The sequence below is a fragment of the Pan troglodytes genome, chromosome 10 (genome assembly GCF_028858775.2).
Source record: "Pan troglodytes isolate AG18354 chromosome 10, NHGRI_mPanTro3-v2.0_pri, whole genome shotgun sequence".
Taxonomy (NCBI): Eukaryota; Metazoa; Chordata; class Mammalia; order Primates; family Hominidae; genus Pan; species Pan troglodytes.
In genome coordinates, this window is record NC_072408.2 from 23,321,572 (window position 1) to 23,338,075 (window position 16,504).

The 16,504-nt window shown below is 35.7% G+C and overlaps 1 protein-coding gene across 1 annotated transcript in view; it reads right to left on the reverse strand.

The window, feature by feature from the left end:
* Positions 1-1,333: 1,333 nt before the first annotated feature.
* SLC15A5 (solute carrier family 15 member 5) overlaps positions 1,334-16,504 on the reverse strand; it is an 88,857-nt gene continuing 73,686 nt past the window's right edge. Inside the window, exons 8-9 of the mRNA XM_001142606.6 lie at positions 7,164-7,272; positions 1,334-2,662 (exon numbers count right to left, since the gene is read on the reverse strand). Coding sequence (XP_001142606.4) covers positions 2,503-2,662; positions 7,164-7,272 — 269 coding nt within the window. The 3' untranslated portion in view covers positions 1,334-2,502. The remainder of the gene's footprint in view (positions 2,663-7,163; positions 7,273-16,504) is intronic.

Genomic DNA, 16,504 nt, shown 5'->3' on the forward strand with positions numbered 1-16,504 from the left:
TGTATGAGAGATAAGGGATTAAACTGAATAAAGAGGAAATAAGGAGAAATATCCACGGAGCTTGGGAACATTTACCTACTTTCAGGAGCAGATCTCTGAATGTTATTTTGTGCTATTAAAGAAGTCACTCTGATGAAAATCATCTTCACTTATAAATTTGTGTAATGAGAGTATAGTTTTCTTAATTTTGTATATAGGGTCAATGTAGTGACTTTTGGCTACAATGGATTGAAGTGTTACAAGGAAAAAAAGGAAGAGAAACGAGATGTTACTGTCAGATGTGAACAGAATCAGATGGGGTCAGACCTGTGCTCTGCGGGTCACAGAAAACATTTTCAAATACCTTGCGTTTCAGGCCTTGATCATGGACAGAAATAGAGCACAGAAGGTGCTTCTTAGGGAAGTCTTCACTTTTCCAACCTTTTGCCACAAGTAAAAAATGGAGCAAATGAGTGGCTGGGTACAGACCCTTGGCACCAAGTGGCTGGAGTAAATGGAACACTGCAGGGACACAGAACTTCCCCCGCCACTGAGCATATTACTGGAGAAATACAGTACGAAACCCAGCAGGCTTCTGCAAACAACGCATCCCTTTAAGTTAATTGGTGTTATATAGAAGCTGAAATGCTCCGCTTATTTACAAAGCTACAGATTTATGTAAAGCAAAACCAATTACACTTAATGCCTAAACTATTCCAGGTGCTCAATGATAATGTTGCTAGGCAGTAGAGAAGAAACTGCTGTGTGAATGCATCCTGTTCCGAATGGAAGCCTGTGTAGTTACTGCAATTTAGCTAATCACGAGTGTCAACGCCAACGTGAGGATTCTAAGCTCTTTTGGTGGTTGCTTTGGGTCAACTTTATAATTCTGTAGATCTTTCAGCTCTAAGGACAAGTGAAACCGTAATGAGCACCTTTTTCTATTATGATGTAGAAATTAAGGAGATGAAGGCAAATTTGTGGGGAGGGGGAGAACAAAATAAAGCAGGCTCCTTTTGTATCAGTAAGAGGGACTAGAGCTTCTCACTTGTACCGAGGTGAAGTGTTTAAAGATTTCTTGCTCTTGTGGGTGTTCATTAAACCCAAATTGCAAACTTGGCATTTAACCTTTTGCAGCAAGGAAAGGTTCTAAGGAATATTAGGGGTCTGCCTCACTGTTTTGCCAGGAAACAATTGCTAAACAGAAAGGATTTGAAAAAGTTGCAGGAAACGAATTTATGCCTGTACCAGCAAGTCTTTTCATTTGTCCTCAAACAAAAAATAGTTTGAGTAACAGAAACACCTGGTGCTTTACAGCTCCTCTTTTGCAATTAAAAATGCGTAGCATATCTAATCAAGTTGAGTAAATCTTTTATTCTACAGACCTAAAATATTTTATGTATACACAAGGGAGGTGCATAATTGCAGAATAATTTGCAGTCGGCTGATAAACTCACCTGTCCTATCCAACATGAATTGTCCTGGAAAGCAATGGCTTTTAAACTTTAGGGAACATGAGAATGATTTGGGTGTGCTTATTAAAACCACCAATTGCTGGACCCCAATCTCAAAAAAAGATTGGAGTTAAGGCAGTCTGTGTAGGGGCCAGAAAGATTCACCTGTAGCAAGTTGTCCTCAACCAAATGTTGACAAATACTGCTACTGAGAAACAGACTTTAATTTTATTTGATTTTTTAAAAAATGAGTTTCCACATATTTTTGCTTATGAAAGAAGAAACTCTTAGAAGATAATTTTCTGAATGCATCTGAATTGGCAGTGGAGACCGAAAGATGTTATTCGTATAATTCCTTTAAGCATCTCTATTTGGTTTGGTCACTTACCCTCCTCTCAGCCCTCATTTTCTCTTCCCTAATTTCCTTCTTTCTTTTAATTCCAACAATTCCATAACTTACATTTATTTTTCAACTTTTTTAGTATGCGGACATTCTCTTTGTTAAGGACATCTATTTTAGTAATACTGCTTTTAAATTCAGAGAAAATGTCCTTAATGAAGTCATATTTTGATAGCATAATATTAACAGCAAATATAGAAAATCATGTATATGTTTATTATTTACTCAGTTATATACAGTATATGGTCACAATGTAATAAGGTCGCATGTAATAAGGGATCACTAAGTGTATTGAAAGAGAGTATATTAAAATACTGTCATTTTGCTTCTAATGACTCATTAAAACTCCAAAAAAAAGGCCATACGCTTTCAGTGGCTGAACCATTGTAGAAAGCTGTAAGGTATTATTGGTGTATAGAAAACTGTCATTTTTTTTGTCATAGAGTAATCACCGAGACTTTGAAATTATTTTATTAATTCTAATGCTATAACATGTTAATGCAAAAGCATGACAGTTTACTAGAAAATTCATAATTAGTCTTTGTAAATAAAGTATACAGATGATATTTGTAAAATCACCTCCGTATATATTGGCTTTTACACTAAAACACATAAAATGCTCAACTGAAGAAGAAAACAATGAATACTGTTCTCATAAGACAGGTAGACTCAAACACAGTTGCATAGGGCTGTCTCCCAAAGATCAATACTTGAAGAAAATTCCTGTATACTGCCATAAAATTTCAGAGATTTTTCGTGGAGGAGAAGTGTTTCTTCAAGATTACTTCCACGGATGTTCTGGGCATTAAAATGATTTAGATTACAATATCTAAAAAAGAAAGAAAGAAAGCTTTTCTTAGGACCAGATGTAGATGAATTGATAAATCATTTGCTTCCCTCCTGCGCTTGTCTACCTTTTATGATGGGCTCATAGATACTGGCACAACAGTGACGATTATTTAAGAGCGCTGCTCACCAAAACAGCCTTTTTAAAAGGACAAAAGGAGTTTTTGTGACTTAGTAAAGTGTCTCATAAGGACCTTTAGGTGGCGCTTTTTAACAACCTGCTACGCTGTCTTCAGTGCTGACAGAGAGATGGTGAGAAGGCTGAAAGCCTATTGACTTGACAGATTTCATGGCGGTCAGGATGCATAAGAGGTTTACTGGGAATTTGTAAATTCAGTGCTGAGATTATGTGGAAAGCACCATTGTCAAAGAAGGAGTCTATGAATATATTTCTAGAATGTGCACTCTCCATCCCCAACCTCCAGAAAAACCTGCCTTTCCAGTGTCTTCTAAGTACCAGCCCCATGCAAGGGTGGGATAGAATCATCCCATTTCACAGATTAAGAAACTGAAGTTTCCAAGAGATTAAATAACTTGCTTAAGGTTCATAGAAATAGTAGTTGGCAGAGTTTGGATTTGGAACCAGAACTTGATTATTCTGAATCCTGGCGCTTTTCCTCCATGGCATACTGCCTCTAAAGACAAATTACTTTCTTAAACACTTTCGGGTAAGTTCCAGCAAAATAGGAACTTCAAATTGCTTTATTCACTGCTTTATTCCCAGTGATTGATACATAGTAGATGTTCAATAAATATTTGTCAAATGAACAAATGAATATCGGCTATAAGTTTAATTTTATCACATACACATAAGTTTCAAAAATAGATGGGGTCAGTCATCTATTTTTGATTTGTGAAGGTTTCAAAAGTTAATTTTACCTTCTTTTCCTTCTCAATACATTACTAAAAATAACTGTAACTGTAACTCTAAGAGAATGAATACTGCCTGAACAACTCTGGTCATTTGTCTCTGATTTATGTCACTTTCAATAATTCTTACAGCATAGACACAAAAGATTACTAGAATATTTGACAAAACAAGTGCAATATCAACTGTATAACATGTGTTTCACAACACTGGAAGGACAGTGGTGTTAGTTATAAAAACAAACACTCTCTGCCCCCTCCCTCTCAAAACACCTGAAATTTCTTTTTATTTTAGCACCAAATGTGGGATAGAATACATATTTATATTAAAGCACTGTAGACATATTTACTTTCATCTACCTACTTCCTTCACCCCTAAACTGGAAAGCCTCGAGTATGACATGTCACTAATGCAGTATTTCAAATTTGATTGTGGAGGGGTTGTTTTCAGTTTGTTTGATGTGGTACATGTGACAGGTAAGTCTGGCCTTATATTTATGGATAATTCCTAGCTTTATGCAGCTGGGGATTTGAGATAATGTCCCAGTAACCCTCACAAGATTGGTTTGGTTCTAGGACTTAACAATAAGATTGTATCAGACTAATATGAACTTGGCTGTGGGGGTGTCTAGGGTGCTAAAACAGACCTCATCCTACCTGTATTTTGGTGAGGATGTTGTTTCATAATTAATACACTGTCCTCAAGATCTTGAGGACAAGAATAAGTTGGGACTGCCTTGTTCTTGATAGATTTGCCACTATTACCTGGCTCTGAACAGATACACCTTTGGGTTTGATAAAAAATGGGATTGTGATTGCATATGTGCTGAGATTAAATATGATTTGACTTGTAAGTAATATGTTTCAATAATGCTGTCCCTGGGACATCGGTACTTTTCCCCATTTCTTTGCATGCTTATTGTTCATTAGTGTTTGAAAAAAATAAACAGTATAGAAAAAAATCGGAATCATGCACTCCTCGCTGCAGACACTGGTCTTTCTCTCTCAGGTTTCATACTGTGTCTTGCTTAACTCTTCTGACTAGGCCTGTCCAATCCCAATGGCCAATAGGTCCCCAAGGCAGCATGTGCTTTGGCATTGATGTCATTGGTTCTAGCTGCTTAATCTCTGGAGGCAAATTTTCCAGAATCTCCTTACTTCTGACATGTGACATCCATTCTTTTCCTGTGGGGTGCTCGTCAACAGGTGGTAGTGGGTAGAGTTATTTTAACTGAAGGAAATAGTTTTCTCCCAAACCAAGTTAGGAATTGTCAGAGAGCAAGAAGGCAGCTCTTCTATGGCACCTGGAGGCAGCATAGTATAGAAGTGTAGAAGCATGGGCTTCAGAGACAAATTTGGGGTTGAATCGTAGTTGTGTGAACTTGGTCAGTTTATTTAACTAGCTTTGCACTTTAGTTTTTTGATTTATAATGTAGAATGAGAAGATCTATATGCCAAGAAGGTGGTGGGGAGTAAGTGCAGTTGTTTGTGTGTGTATAGCATGCCACCCAAGAAACACAGGCTGCTCAACACATAGAAAATTAATTTCTTTCCTTCTTGCTTTGTTTCTTCCTCTGTCTCTATCTTTATTCCCTCCCTAAGAAAGTATGCAGGAGAAGAGAAAGTAGATAGGAGATGGAGAAGATTTGGTAAGAATCAGATTTATTTCTGAATGAACTTTACATTTTTACTTAGTCACTTCTCATCTTTGGTTCCTCCAGTCTCTGGTGTGTTGTATATTTTTATTCTTACCTCCTCCTCTGCACTGCACGCCACTATTTCTCACTTCTTTACAGGAACTCACTAGTTCCACAATCAGAGAGATGGAATCACACTTGAATATTTTAATTTGGGCCCTAGATGTTAGCTCCATGTAGACTACAAGTTTGCCTGTTCAACTCTATTTCTCTATTGCCTGGAACAATGCTTAGCATGTTGGTTGAGTGTATATATTAATGAGTAAATCCCTGGGCTAATAGATTCTGGGTCCAGTGCCATTTCTACCTGAACTCTGTCCATGACTGCGGTCATCTTGGCCACACCTCAACGTAAGTCTAGGAGAAGAATAAAAAGGAGGAAGAAGAGAGCATATGGCTAGGCATGAGACCATTATAATTACAATTGCTAACACTTCAGAGCATTTACTCATCCTCACAAAAGCCTTATGATACAGTTACTATTTTTATCATTTCCATTTTTCAAATGAAGTAACTGAGGTTTAGCAAGGTTAAACAGCTTGCTGAAGTTTGTATAGCATGTAAATTGTGAAACTGGACTCAACTTGGGTGACTAAATTATTTTATGAAAGACAAGGATCAAACCTTACCATAGGATACAAAATAAAAATTGAGAGATGGTGCAGGTTTTTGAGAATTGCTGGGTGAGCACCACTTATGTGTCTGGAGGCAGTAGAGGGAGGGGAATGAGGCCACGTGAAATCTGTTTTGCTACAATGCTGAGAACATTCCTGTTGGACCTTTCTGCAAAACTTTCTGGTTCTCTAATTTGATTTTCAATCTAAGAATGAGATCAGCATTTAGGAAAAGTATACACTGTGAAGGATCAGTTTGATAATTTATACACTTTGGAGTGTAAGAAATATAAAAATTCAGGGAGCCATTAAGGCTTTTAATTTTGTTATCAATTCTGCCTTGCATGAGGTTTGATTCTTTCTTATGCTGGACCATAAGCCCAATGAGAGCAGAACACTGGTGAAAATAAACCTTTATTGACGTACTGACTTTGACATCTTTCTGGTTTATGACACCACCTATCACATGGCTGATGTTCAAAAAGAGATTTGTTAGGTTAATAAAATAATGACCTAGGCAAAGGTGAAGTGACAATGGATGAGATAATATATGACTAAATGACTAAGGAGATAAATGGATGGAAGGAAGTGAGGAAAATGAAAATCTGCTTAGTTTCTGCTTCGTGACAGACATTGTGATTAGCCCTTTATCAATATTCGTCCCCCTAAAACCCACAAGAGGTTTTTTATTTTACATGTGTAAAAACAGAGGCCCAGAGAGGTTAGAGAATTTTCTCAAAAGTACACAGCTGTCCAAGAATATGTCAAGGGGAGAGAGAGAGAGAGAGAGAGAGAGAGGCTGGCAATGGATGGGTGGATGGATGGTAGATGGTACATATTAAGCCACTCTCAGGTGATCTCAGGTGACAAGCTAAGGGATTTTGTAGTTTTTTTTAATTGACCTTGAAATGGTCACTGCTGATTTAAAAGCCTGAATAGGATCCAGATCTCAAGCATCATTAGATTTCTAGCTATTTGTTTAATGGTATTTGCTTTTAATGGTAATGATTCACTCATTCTTATTATCGATAAGCTTATTTCTAATTCTAAAGTGATGCTACATAGTGGGGAAAAAAATCTTGTGTTAGGACATGTTTTAGAATTTGTAAAGTACTATTTTATTATAAGGATTGATGGAAAAAGTGAAGTTCCAAATTGAAATTTCTTGCCCTGAATAATCTGTTGAATTGCTCTAATATTCTAATTTGTCCAGTCATGGTGTACAGAATTCCCTGGCTCAGTGATGGTTCCCAGACCAATATTTCATGGACTCAGAAATTTTTCATCTTACCACACACTTACTTACCTTTGTGAAACACTCCAGAATCCCAGGACGTTCAACAATGTTAATGATGCCAGGAAGAAGAAGAAGCTTTCTAAATTGCCTTTGTTTAATGTGTTTGGAAACCAATTGCCTGTTTGGAACAAATGTAATTGTTATTCAACTGCAGAGTTGTAAGTTTCTGTGAATATTTTATCATTCCACAATTCATAGAGCTTTGTTCGCTTCAGTAATATCCACAAAGCAAAAAAGCTCATCTGAAACTTGATTGTCAAAATTTATTTAATTCTGTAATTAACAGTAAAATGATAAGCAAAGCACCCCAAATATTTTGAAGGTCACAAAACACTCGTAATTTGCATCGCACAAATATAGGTGTCAGAAGAACTGGGTTGTAAAGGTAATCTTGACTATTCCATTAACTTGCAGGAGCCATGTGTGTATCTTATTTATCCTTATATTTGTAGTATTTAGAACAGTGCCTGGCATGTGGGGATTATTTGGCAAATATATAGTGAATGAATGAAAAGTATTTTCTATGACCACAGAGTCTGTTTCATATGCTAATTGTAAGGATAGTGAGATGATGTATATAGGTGATAGATGTTAGATTATTTTCACAACTTTGATAAATCCAGGGCTACCTTATGATAATATCACAGACCTCATTGGTCAAATTACTTGCAATCTCTGGTTAACATGGAGATTTTCTTTTCACCTAATAAGTAAATTCTTCAATTTGATACCACCAAATAAAGGATCTCTACTTCATTATGATGTCATACTGGGTATATATGAAACTATTCAAGATTCAAGGTAATTACTTTAATTTGCTTCTAAGTTTTGACTTTTGCTTTGGATCTGTGCTATAACTCTATCTCTATCTCTGTCTCTGTCTCTGTCCCTGCCTCTGCCTCTGTCTCTATCTCTATCCACATACATACTTTTTATTTCTTCAGTAAATTTTGGGGTATTGTTTAATATATAAAATATAATGCACTATTTTATAAATATTGTATATGTGATACTTAATTTTAGGCAATACTTTAAAAACAGCAAGGAGAACTAGTATTACCAAATGTATTTACATTGCACTACAGAATGCTTAAAAGGGAAAAATCTAACTTAACAGAGCGAATTTAATTTAACTGTAGCTAGCTCTGAATGAGTTGAATTTTTTTAATGTTATGCATTATGAGAACAGGAAATTATCATCTTTGAAGACACCAATGCCAAGGTTTTATCATTTCCTTGCCTTTTTATAGGAACAACTCCTACAATGGGAGGTGAAGAGGGTGTGGGACCAGAGCAATCAGTCTATTGACCCAATAGGACTGGGCTTCACTACCATCTTTGGCACATGGGTTGTAGGGTTGTTTCCTGCAGTAGAAAGTGGTTCTTGGCCTCTCCCTTGACAATGCATACTTTTAAATGGGATTTAACTTAAATATTCTGATCACAGTCAGCAAGTGCATAAGTATGACAATTGTGATTGTGCCACTTCCCATTTAAAGCTGTTTGTCTTCTGTCTTTTACCTACTCAATGACTATTACTATGGATCAACAATGAAAATTAGCTGTGTCTATTATATTCTTGGACCTATATCTGAAAGCTAGCCTAAATAAATTATAGCACAAATAAATAAAACGGTAAAGTGCAACTTACAAAATAGGTATTATTTTGTCAAAAGAACTGGGTTGTAAAGGTAATCCTGATTATGCTATTAATTTGCAATAGCTGTGTGTGTCTTATCCTTATATTTTTAGTATTTAGATCAGTGCCTGACAAATAGGGATTATTTGTTAAAATAATACCAAAATAAGTATTAGGATAGGTATAAATAAGTATTACTATACCTATTTTGTGGTTCCACTTTACCATTTTATTTGGGTTCTATTATAATGAAAATTTATGGTTTTATTGCTACAGTTACATGATGCCTGTATCTGGTGTTTAGATGAGTAAATGAAGTTCACTGAATGTTTCTCTATAAGTCTTGTCTATTGGATATTGTGTAGCCTTTTTGATGTATATATGTGTGCTTTTGTGTGTGTGCATGTGTGTGTGTGTGCCCGTGCGTGTGTGCACACAGGAACTAAACATTTGATTGTACTTGAATGGGGAGAGTTGAGGTGGAGGTCAAGATAAGGTGCAATAACATCCTACTTATTTTCAGGAAGAACTAAACCATCCTTCTAAGCCTATTCAAACAGTGCTATTTTTTCCCCTCTTGAATTAATATCCCAATTGTATTTCTGTCCTTTTCATTTCACATCAGCACTTTGCATGTCATGCGATTATACCTTTTTATCACCATGTTTCTCTGATTAGTGTAAGAGGAGTTTGCACAGAGTATGTGAAGCCTCAGAATTAACATGACATTAATTCTTCTTGGAGCATGAATTCTGGTCCATAATAAGTAATTGAAAAGACTATCTTTATATTATAAGAGAGTCAGATGAGGAAGAAGAATATAAATTCACTAAGATCTTTAAAGGTAAAACATAATATTTTAAGGAAATTGTTTCATTATGGCAAATACCAGGCTTTTGGGAGATACTACTAGATCCCCCTGGGCACACCAGAGCACTCTCATCACTGGGGATGCTGTGGAAAACAGAAATGACAAGTACTGTGACTTGGTATTTGGGAGTTTGTGGGTGACAGGAGAGAAGGACATTTGTACTAGAAAAGTTAGAGAAAGATAGTATAAATCTGTGGATATGGACAAAACATTTTGTGAGTGGGATTATCTTAAAAAAAAAAAAAGAAAAGAAAACCCCAAACCGAAGATTGCCATATTACGTATTCAAACTTTCTATAATGCTCCTGTATTCATTCTTAAATATCATTTTTAGCATGTGGCTTTCTTTCTAATGCTCATCTTCATTCTAGTCCCACATTTTTTCCATATTTAGATTCATTTAACATTCTCTGTATAGCTAATTTACATGGTAAAGAGAAGCATTGCCTGAATTGATAGCATGGGACAAACACTTGTATCAAGTCAGACAGAAAGATTCTTCAGGACACCTAAAATTTACTTTATTTATATGGAGATTATCTGTCTATGTGAAGAGACAGAATTGGGTATAAAAAGATATAGAAAGGGCATGGGCTTTGGAGTCAGGTAGACTTCTAAAGTTAAATCTTGCCTTAACAGTGTAGTCGTTGGGCAAATAACTGGACCACTTAAGCCTCAGTTTCTCTTCTATGAAATGATGATAACAGAATCTCCCTTACTGAGTTGTCATGAGAAGTTAAAGAGATAATGGTTGTCAAGGGCCGGACACAGAGGAGGCACTCCACAAACCTTACATTATCACCTCCTCCTGCCCCCTTTCCAGGTAGCTCACACACCATCATGTAGCCTGAGCTTGATCTTGGGTCTGTCTCCTGTAAGATAGTTCTTCATGTTCTGTATGCCTTTTTTTTTTTTTATCATTATCCCAGGACTGGTTGTAAAATGTTCCATTTAACATTGTCAGTTGACTCAGCTCTTAGGTACTATAACTTTATTTTAGTAGCTTATAAACTTTTATTGTCGTAATTCACATTTGTGCCATTTTTCATCTGACATTTCCAGTAGCTGATTGAAATCAGGAGCATCCTTGCAAAGGAGACATAGTGAAGACTTGAGGTCTAGAATGAGACTAACTAAACTTCTCCAGATCGCAGGATAGCTGAACAGGAGCATGAGAAACAGTGTGCCACATAGAGTCTGATGGGTCATTCATTTCCTGCCATTCGTAATGCCCACAGTGCACCCTAGTTAAGTACTTTCATAATACTAACCAGCTAGTTAGTAATAGTGTTCAACTGCTGAAGTAGTAAAGGACTCAAAATATTTAGCATTGCTCAGAATTCCTCCAAATATCTCTTGCTTAGCTAGATGTATTTGTTCATTTGAAAGTCATTTTTTAGAATTTTTTTGTGTACCAGGAAATGTGCATTCCATGCTGCTTAAGAAAAGGAATTCATAAATTAGTAGGGGACAGGCAAAGGGTAATTATTCTGGAGCATTAGGGCTTGTAGACACTAAATAAAATGTTTCTATTTATCCGAAATTATCACAGTCATTTTAGAGACAAAGGATTGTAGAATCATCTAGACTCGTTCTTTATTTTATATATTAATGAGTGAAGGAACAGAGAGGTCAAGTGAAACATCACTCAGCAGAACCCTCATCTTCCTGCTGTTATATCAAATGCACTGCTGTAGTCCACCTCTTGGTGTTTAATGCAACTACCACTTTTATGACTTTCTTTAACATCTTCTCAACAGTTTTAAAATGTCTGGATTTCAGTCTTTGAAATCACTTATCTCAAATTCTTTCTAAAATACCTAAGGACAACATTTCTACTCCGGTCCTGAGACTGGCATTCAACCTACTGTGAGATTCTTAGAGCAATTTACACTAAATTTAAAGCTTTTGAAACTGGATTGAGAAACATATATGGTGATACACACATGCTATAACACTATAAACTACACAAATTTGCTAATATGAAAGAAAAATACAGTTTATTTCTCTTCTATCTAATGCGCTACATTGTAAGGCTCAAAATTTCATTTGCTGCCTTGATGCCTTTGAGCCTCACAGTCCCCAAAGGTCTAACCACATGTTCCCCTGCTTTCATTAGATATGCTCCTCACCCAGAGGGAAGAGCTCCCCACCTGGCTAGTTCCCCTATTAGCCAGGCCAGCTGCACTCCACCCGGGTCTCAACCTAAGAGGTTTCACTTCCCTGCTAGCTCTCAACGTTATTCAAAGCAACCAATCACATTCAGCCGACAGGAACCAGCCTGTCACCACAACCCTTTGTTACTACAAAGCCTGCCCCCCACAGACCCTGCTTGTTCACTGTATGCCTGAGTGCAACCCCAGGTGACCCTGCACATATCAGGGTATTTTCCTTTCCCAGGCTGTGAGTATGTGACGAATAAACTGCTGTCAGTCTCATGTGTAGACTCTGTCTCAAAAAAAAAAAAAAAAGGATGCATGTTTTCCATAATCTCATACTATTTAGAGTAAGAGGCACCCCCAGGTCACCAATGTGGTGAATAAGAGATGATCAGAACAGACCCTCACCACAGAAATCAAGGTCAGTTCTAGAGAAAATAGTAATAGCTTTTGCTTTAATGCATAATTACCGTTTATTTTTCTTTTGGAAGGAGGAGAAAAGAGAAAGGAACCCTCCCATTCATCCTTCCGTACCACTACTCAGAACCAAGTACCTCTGCTTCTAAACTACATCAGGGAGTGCAACTCCCATGGAATCACAGGACAAGAAGTAATGGGAACAGATATGTAAGGTAATAGATATACAAATTACCTTGATTTGACTATATAAATTTATCAAATGATCACACGTATCTTGAAAACAAGTACACCTAATATGTATCAATAAAAAATTTTTTAAAATAATAAACAAAAGAAGTAATGGGAATAAGACATAGTCATCCAAGAAGTATTGGATGCAGTGCAACCTGCCTGACCAAAAATAAAACATTATAGGTGAGTATGAGTTCTGGGGGGTGCCAGATAGCCATGTATGCTTGACACTGTAGTCTATAATCACTCTATCTAGTCAGAGTGTTAGAAAACCTAAAAATGCTGTAAAGTTCTCATTGTAGCCTAGCAGTCTTGGGTTTAATGGGTCACTTTAACTGTAGACTTTAGCAAAAATATCCACATACACTCTCAGTTAGTAAACACTACTCTCAGCAAATCTCTTCTTTTGAGGATGAGTAAACAGAAAAAGGGTCAATATGGGTAAGGAAAAGTGACTACGATACATGTTATAAATGTTGCTTACAGGAAACACCCTGAACACAGAATGACAAAGCTTAAAATAATAATAATATTATTAATAATAATATAATAATGAATGAGAAACTCAGACAAAGACAAAAAATACTGGGAAGTACTAATCTCAGCAAAGTTGAATTCAAAGGAAAACTATTTTAAAGGGACATTGAAATTTTTTTTATATTGATAAAAAACACAATTCAAATTGAAGATATGCCAGTGGATTTCACTTAAGTAATGAAATCATAAAAAAATCTGTTGTCTTTTGGAAAAAATGATATATAGGTAATTGTTATCAATGACTATAACACACTCTTGCCAGTTTTTGATCAAATTGTCAAAGAAGGGATGTAGAGAATTAAATTAATGTGATTGACAAATGTTTAATAAAGATCACAACATTGTTTAGTATGAAGAAAGAATATTTCACCCTCTTACAGAAGTTTCAATAACATTAGAAATAAACCAAACCTCCAAGAAATTGAAGATATGCCTCTTGGACATCTAACTGGTCAATGAAGAAATGAAACCCACAATATCAAAGTATTTAGAAAATGAAGAGAATGAGGAAATTGCATTTACACATTTAGAGATACAGATATAAACTCTACCCAGAAGCACATTTAAAGGCACATAGGTTTTCATTTTTAAAGTCAGAATTAAAATCAATCAAATAAACATTCAAGACAAAAAAATCAGGAAATGCATAAAACAAATCTAAGGAAAGTAGGAGTAAGGAAATAGAGATAAGAACAGGAAATCAATATATTAAACATTTTTAGATTTAATAGTTCTAAGAGATGATTCATTGGAGAAAATATGACAAATAAAACTGGCAAATCCAATCAGAATATGTAACAACAGATACAGAGGAGATAACAATGTTTAGTTACGCGTATGCTATTTTACAGTCAAAACTCTTACGGAAATGAGATGAGTACTTAGGTAAACATTAATTGCCAAAGTTGAACCAAGAAGAAATGGAAATACTTAATGACCAATAGTAGTAGGAAAAAGTTACAAAGAATTACTTTTTAAAAAGAGACATTAAGATCCCTACCAAAATTCCACTGACACTTTTCACAGAAATAGAAAAAGCAATCCTAAAATTCATATGGAACCACAAAACACTACAAATAGACAAAGTAATCTTGAGCAAAAAACAAAGATGGAGGCATCACACTACCTGACTTCAAAATATACTACAAAGCTATAGTATCAAAACAGCATGGCAATAAAAACAGACACATAGACAAATGGACCAGAGTAGAGTCCAGAAATAAATCTGTGCATTTACAGACAACTGATTTTTGACAAAGGTGCCAAGAACAGGCTGATATGTTTAGGCTTTGTGTCCCCACCCAAATCTCATCTTGAATTGTAATCCCCATAATCCCCATGTGTCAAGGGAGAGAGCAGGTGGAGATAGTTGAATCATGGGGGTGGTTTCCCCCATGCTGTTCTCATGATAGTGAGTGAGTTATCAGGAGATCTGATGGTTTTATAAGGGGCTCTTCCCCCTTCACTCAGTATTCTCCTTCCTGATGCCTTTGAAAAAGGTGCCTTGCTTCCCCTTCACCTTTCACCACAATTGTAAGCTTCCTGAGGCCTCCCCAGCCATGCTGAACTGTGAGTCAATTAAACCTCTTTCCTTTATAAATTACCCAGTCTTGGGCAGCTGTTTATAGCAATATGAAAACGGACTAATACCAACAAAGGAGAAAGTACAGTCTCTTCAATAAATGCTGCTGGGAAAACTGTATATCTACATGCAGAAGAATGAAATTGGACACTTATACCAGATACGAACAAATAAACTCAAAATAGATTAAAGGCCTCAATGCAAGACATGAAACTGTAAAACTACTAGAACAGGGGAAAAGCTTCCTGACATTGGTCTAGGTAATGATTTCTTGAATATGACAACAGAAACATTGACAATAAAAGGAAAAATAGACAAATGAGAATGTGTCAGACTAAAATGTTTCTGCACAGCAAAGGAAATAACAGAGTGAAGAGATAACCCACAGATTGGGAAAAATATTTGCAAATTATATATCAAGTAAGGGCCTAATATCCAAAACATGTAAGGAATTCAAGATACTCAGTAAGAAAAAACCCAAATAGCTAATCGAAAATTGGGCAAATGACCTGAATAGACATTTCCTAGAAGAAGACATACAAATGGCCAACAGGTATATAAAAAACTTTTCAATATCAATGATCATCAGGGAAATGCAAATTAAAACCACAATGAGATATCACCTCACACCAGTGAGAACGTTATGAAAAAGATGAAAGATAAGTGTTGATGAGGATGTGGAGAAAATGAAACCTTAGTACACTGTTGGTGAGAATGCAAATTAGTACATCTATTATGGAAAGCAGTATGGCGGTACCTCAGTAAACTAAAAATGGCATTACCATAGCATTACCACATGATCCAGCAATGCTACTACTGGATATATATCCGAAGGAGTTGAAATCAGTATATCAAAGAAACTTTTGTAAATTTTAGGATACTCTCAGTTTGTTGCAGTACTGTTCACAATAGCTAAGATATGAACATAACTAAAGTGCGCATCAATTGATTAATACATTTTAAAAAGTGGTATATATACACAATGGAATATTCAGCCTTAAAAAAGAAGAAAATTCTGTCATTTGTGACAATATGGATGAATCTAGAGTACATTATGCTAATTGACATAAGCAAGACACAGAAAGACGAATACCATATCATCTCACTTATATGTGGAATGTAGGAAAGTCAAACTCACAGAAGCAGAGAGTAGAATGGTGGTATTACCAAAGGCTGAAGTGGGGAAGGGGAGTGGGTGGGGGAAGGGGAAATATTGGCCAACAGGTACAAAGTTTGAGTTAGACAGGAGGAATTAGTTCCGGTGATCTATTATACAGCATGGTGACTATAGTCAATAATAATGTATTGTATATATCAAAATTGCTAAAACAGTGGATTTTAAATGTTCTCACCACTAAGAAATGATAATTATGTGAGGTGGTGGACATGCTAATTAGACTGATTTGATCATTCCACAATGTATGCAGGTATTGAAACATTACATTGTACCCCATAGATATATACAATTACTATTTGTCAATTAAAAATAACATGCAATTTAAGAAAAAAGAGAGATATTAGGCATTTTTAAAATTTCACGGAAAAAGTAGATCTTTTCTCTGGATCTTTCCAGAACATAGCAAAAGAATCATAATTGCCAACAAGTATTGTTTATTGCACATATATAAAGATGATTTAATATTGAAAAATTTGTTAAATGCACCCTAATGATAGGTCCAGTTTCTTATGATTAAGAAATATCATAAGGTGATCTTAATAGCTACTTAAGAAACATTCGATACAATTTAAACTGATTTGTTTACCTCTTAGAAAACAAGAATAAAGTTTTTGTCTGATAAGGAATATTCTTTAAGATCACCTTTATAATCCTACAAATATACTTAATAAAAAAATAAGATATCCTCATTAAGATCATGAGCAAGATATGGTGTGACTGTCTTCTGGTATTAC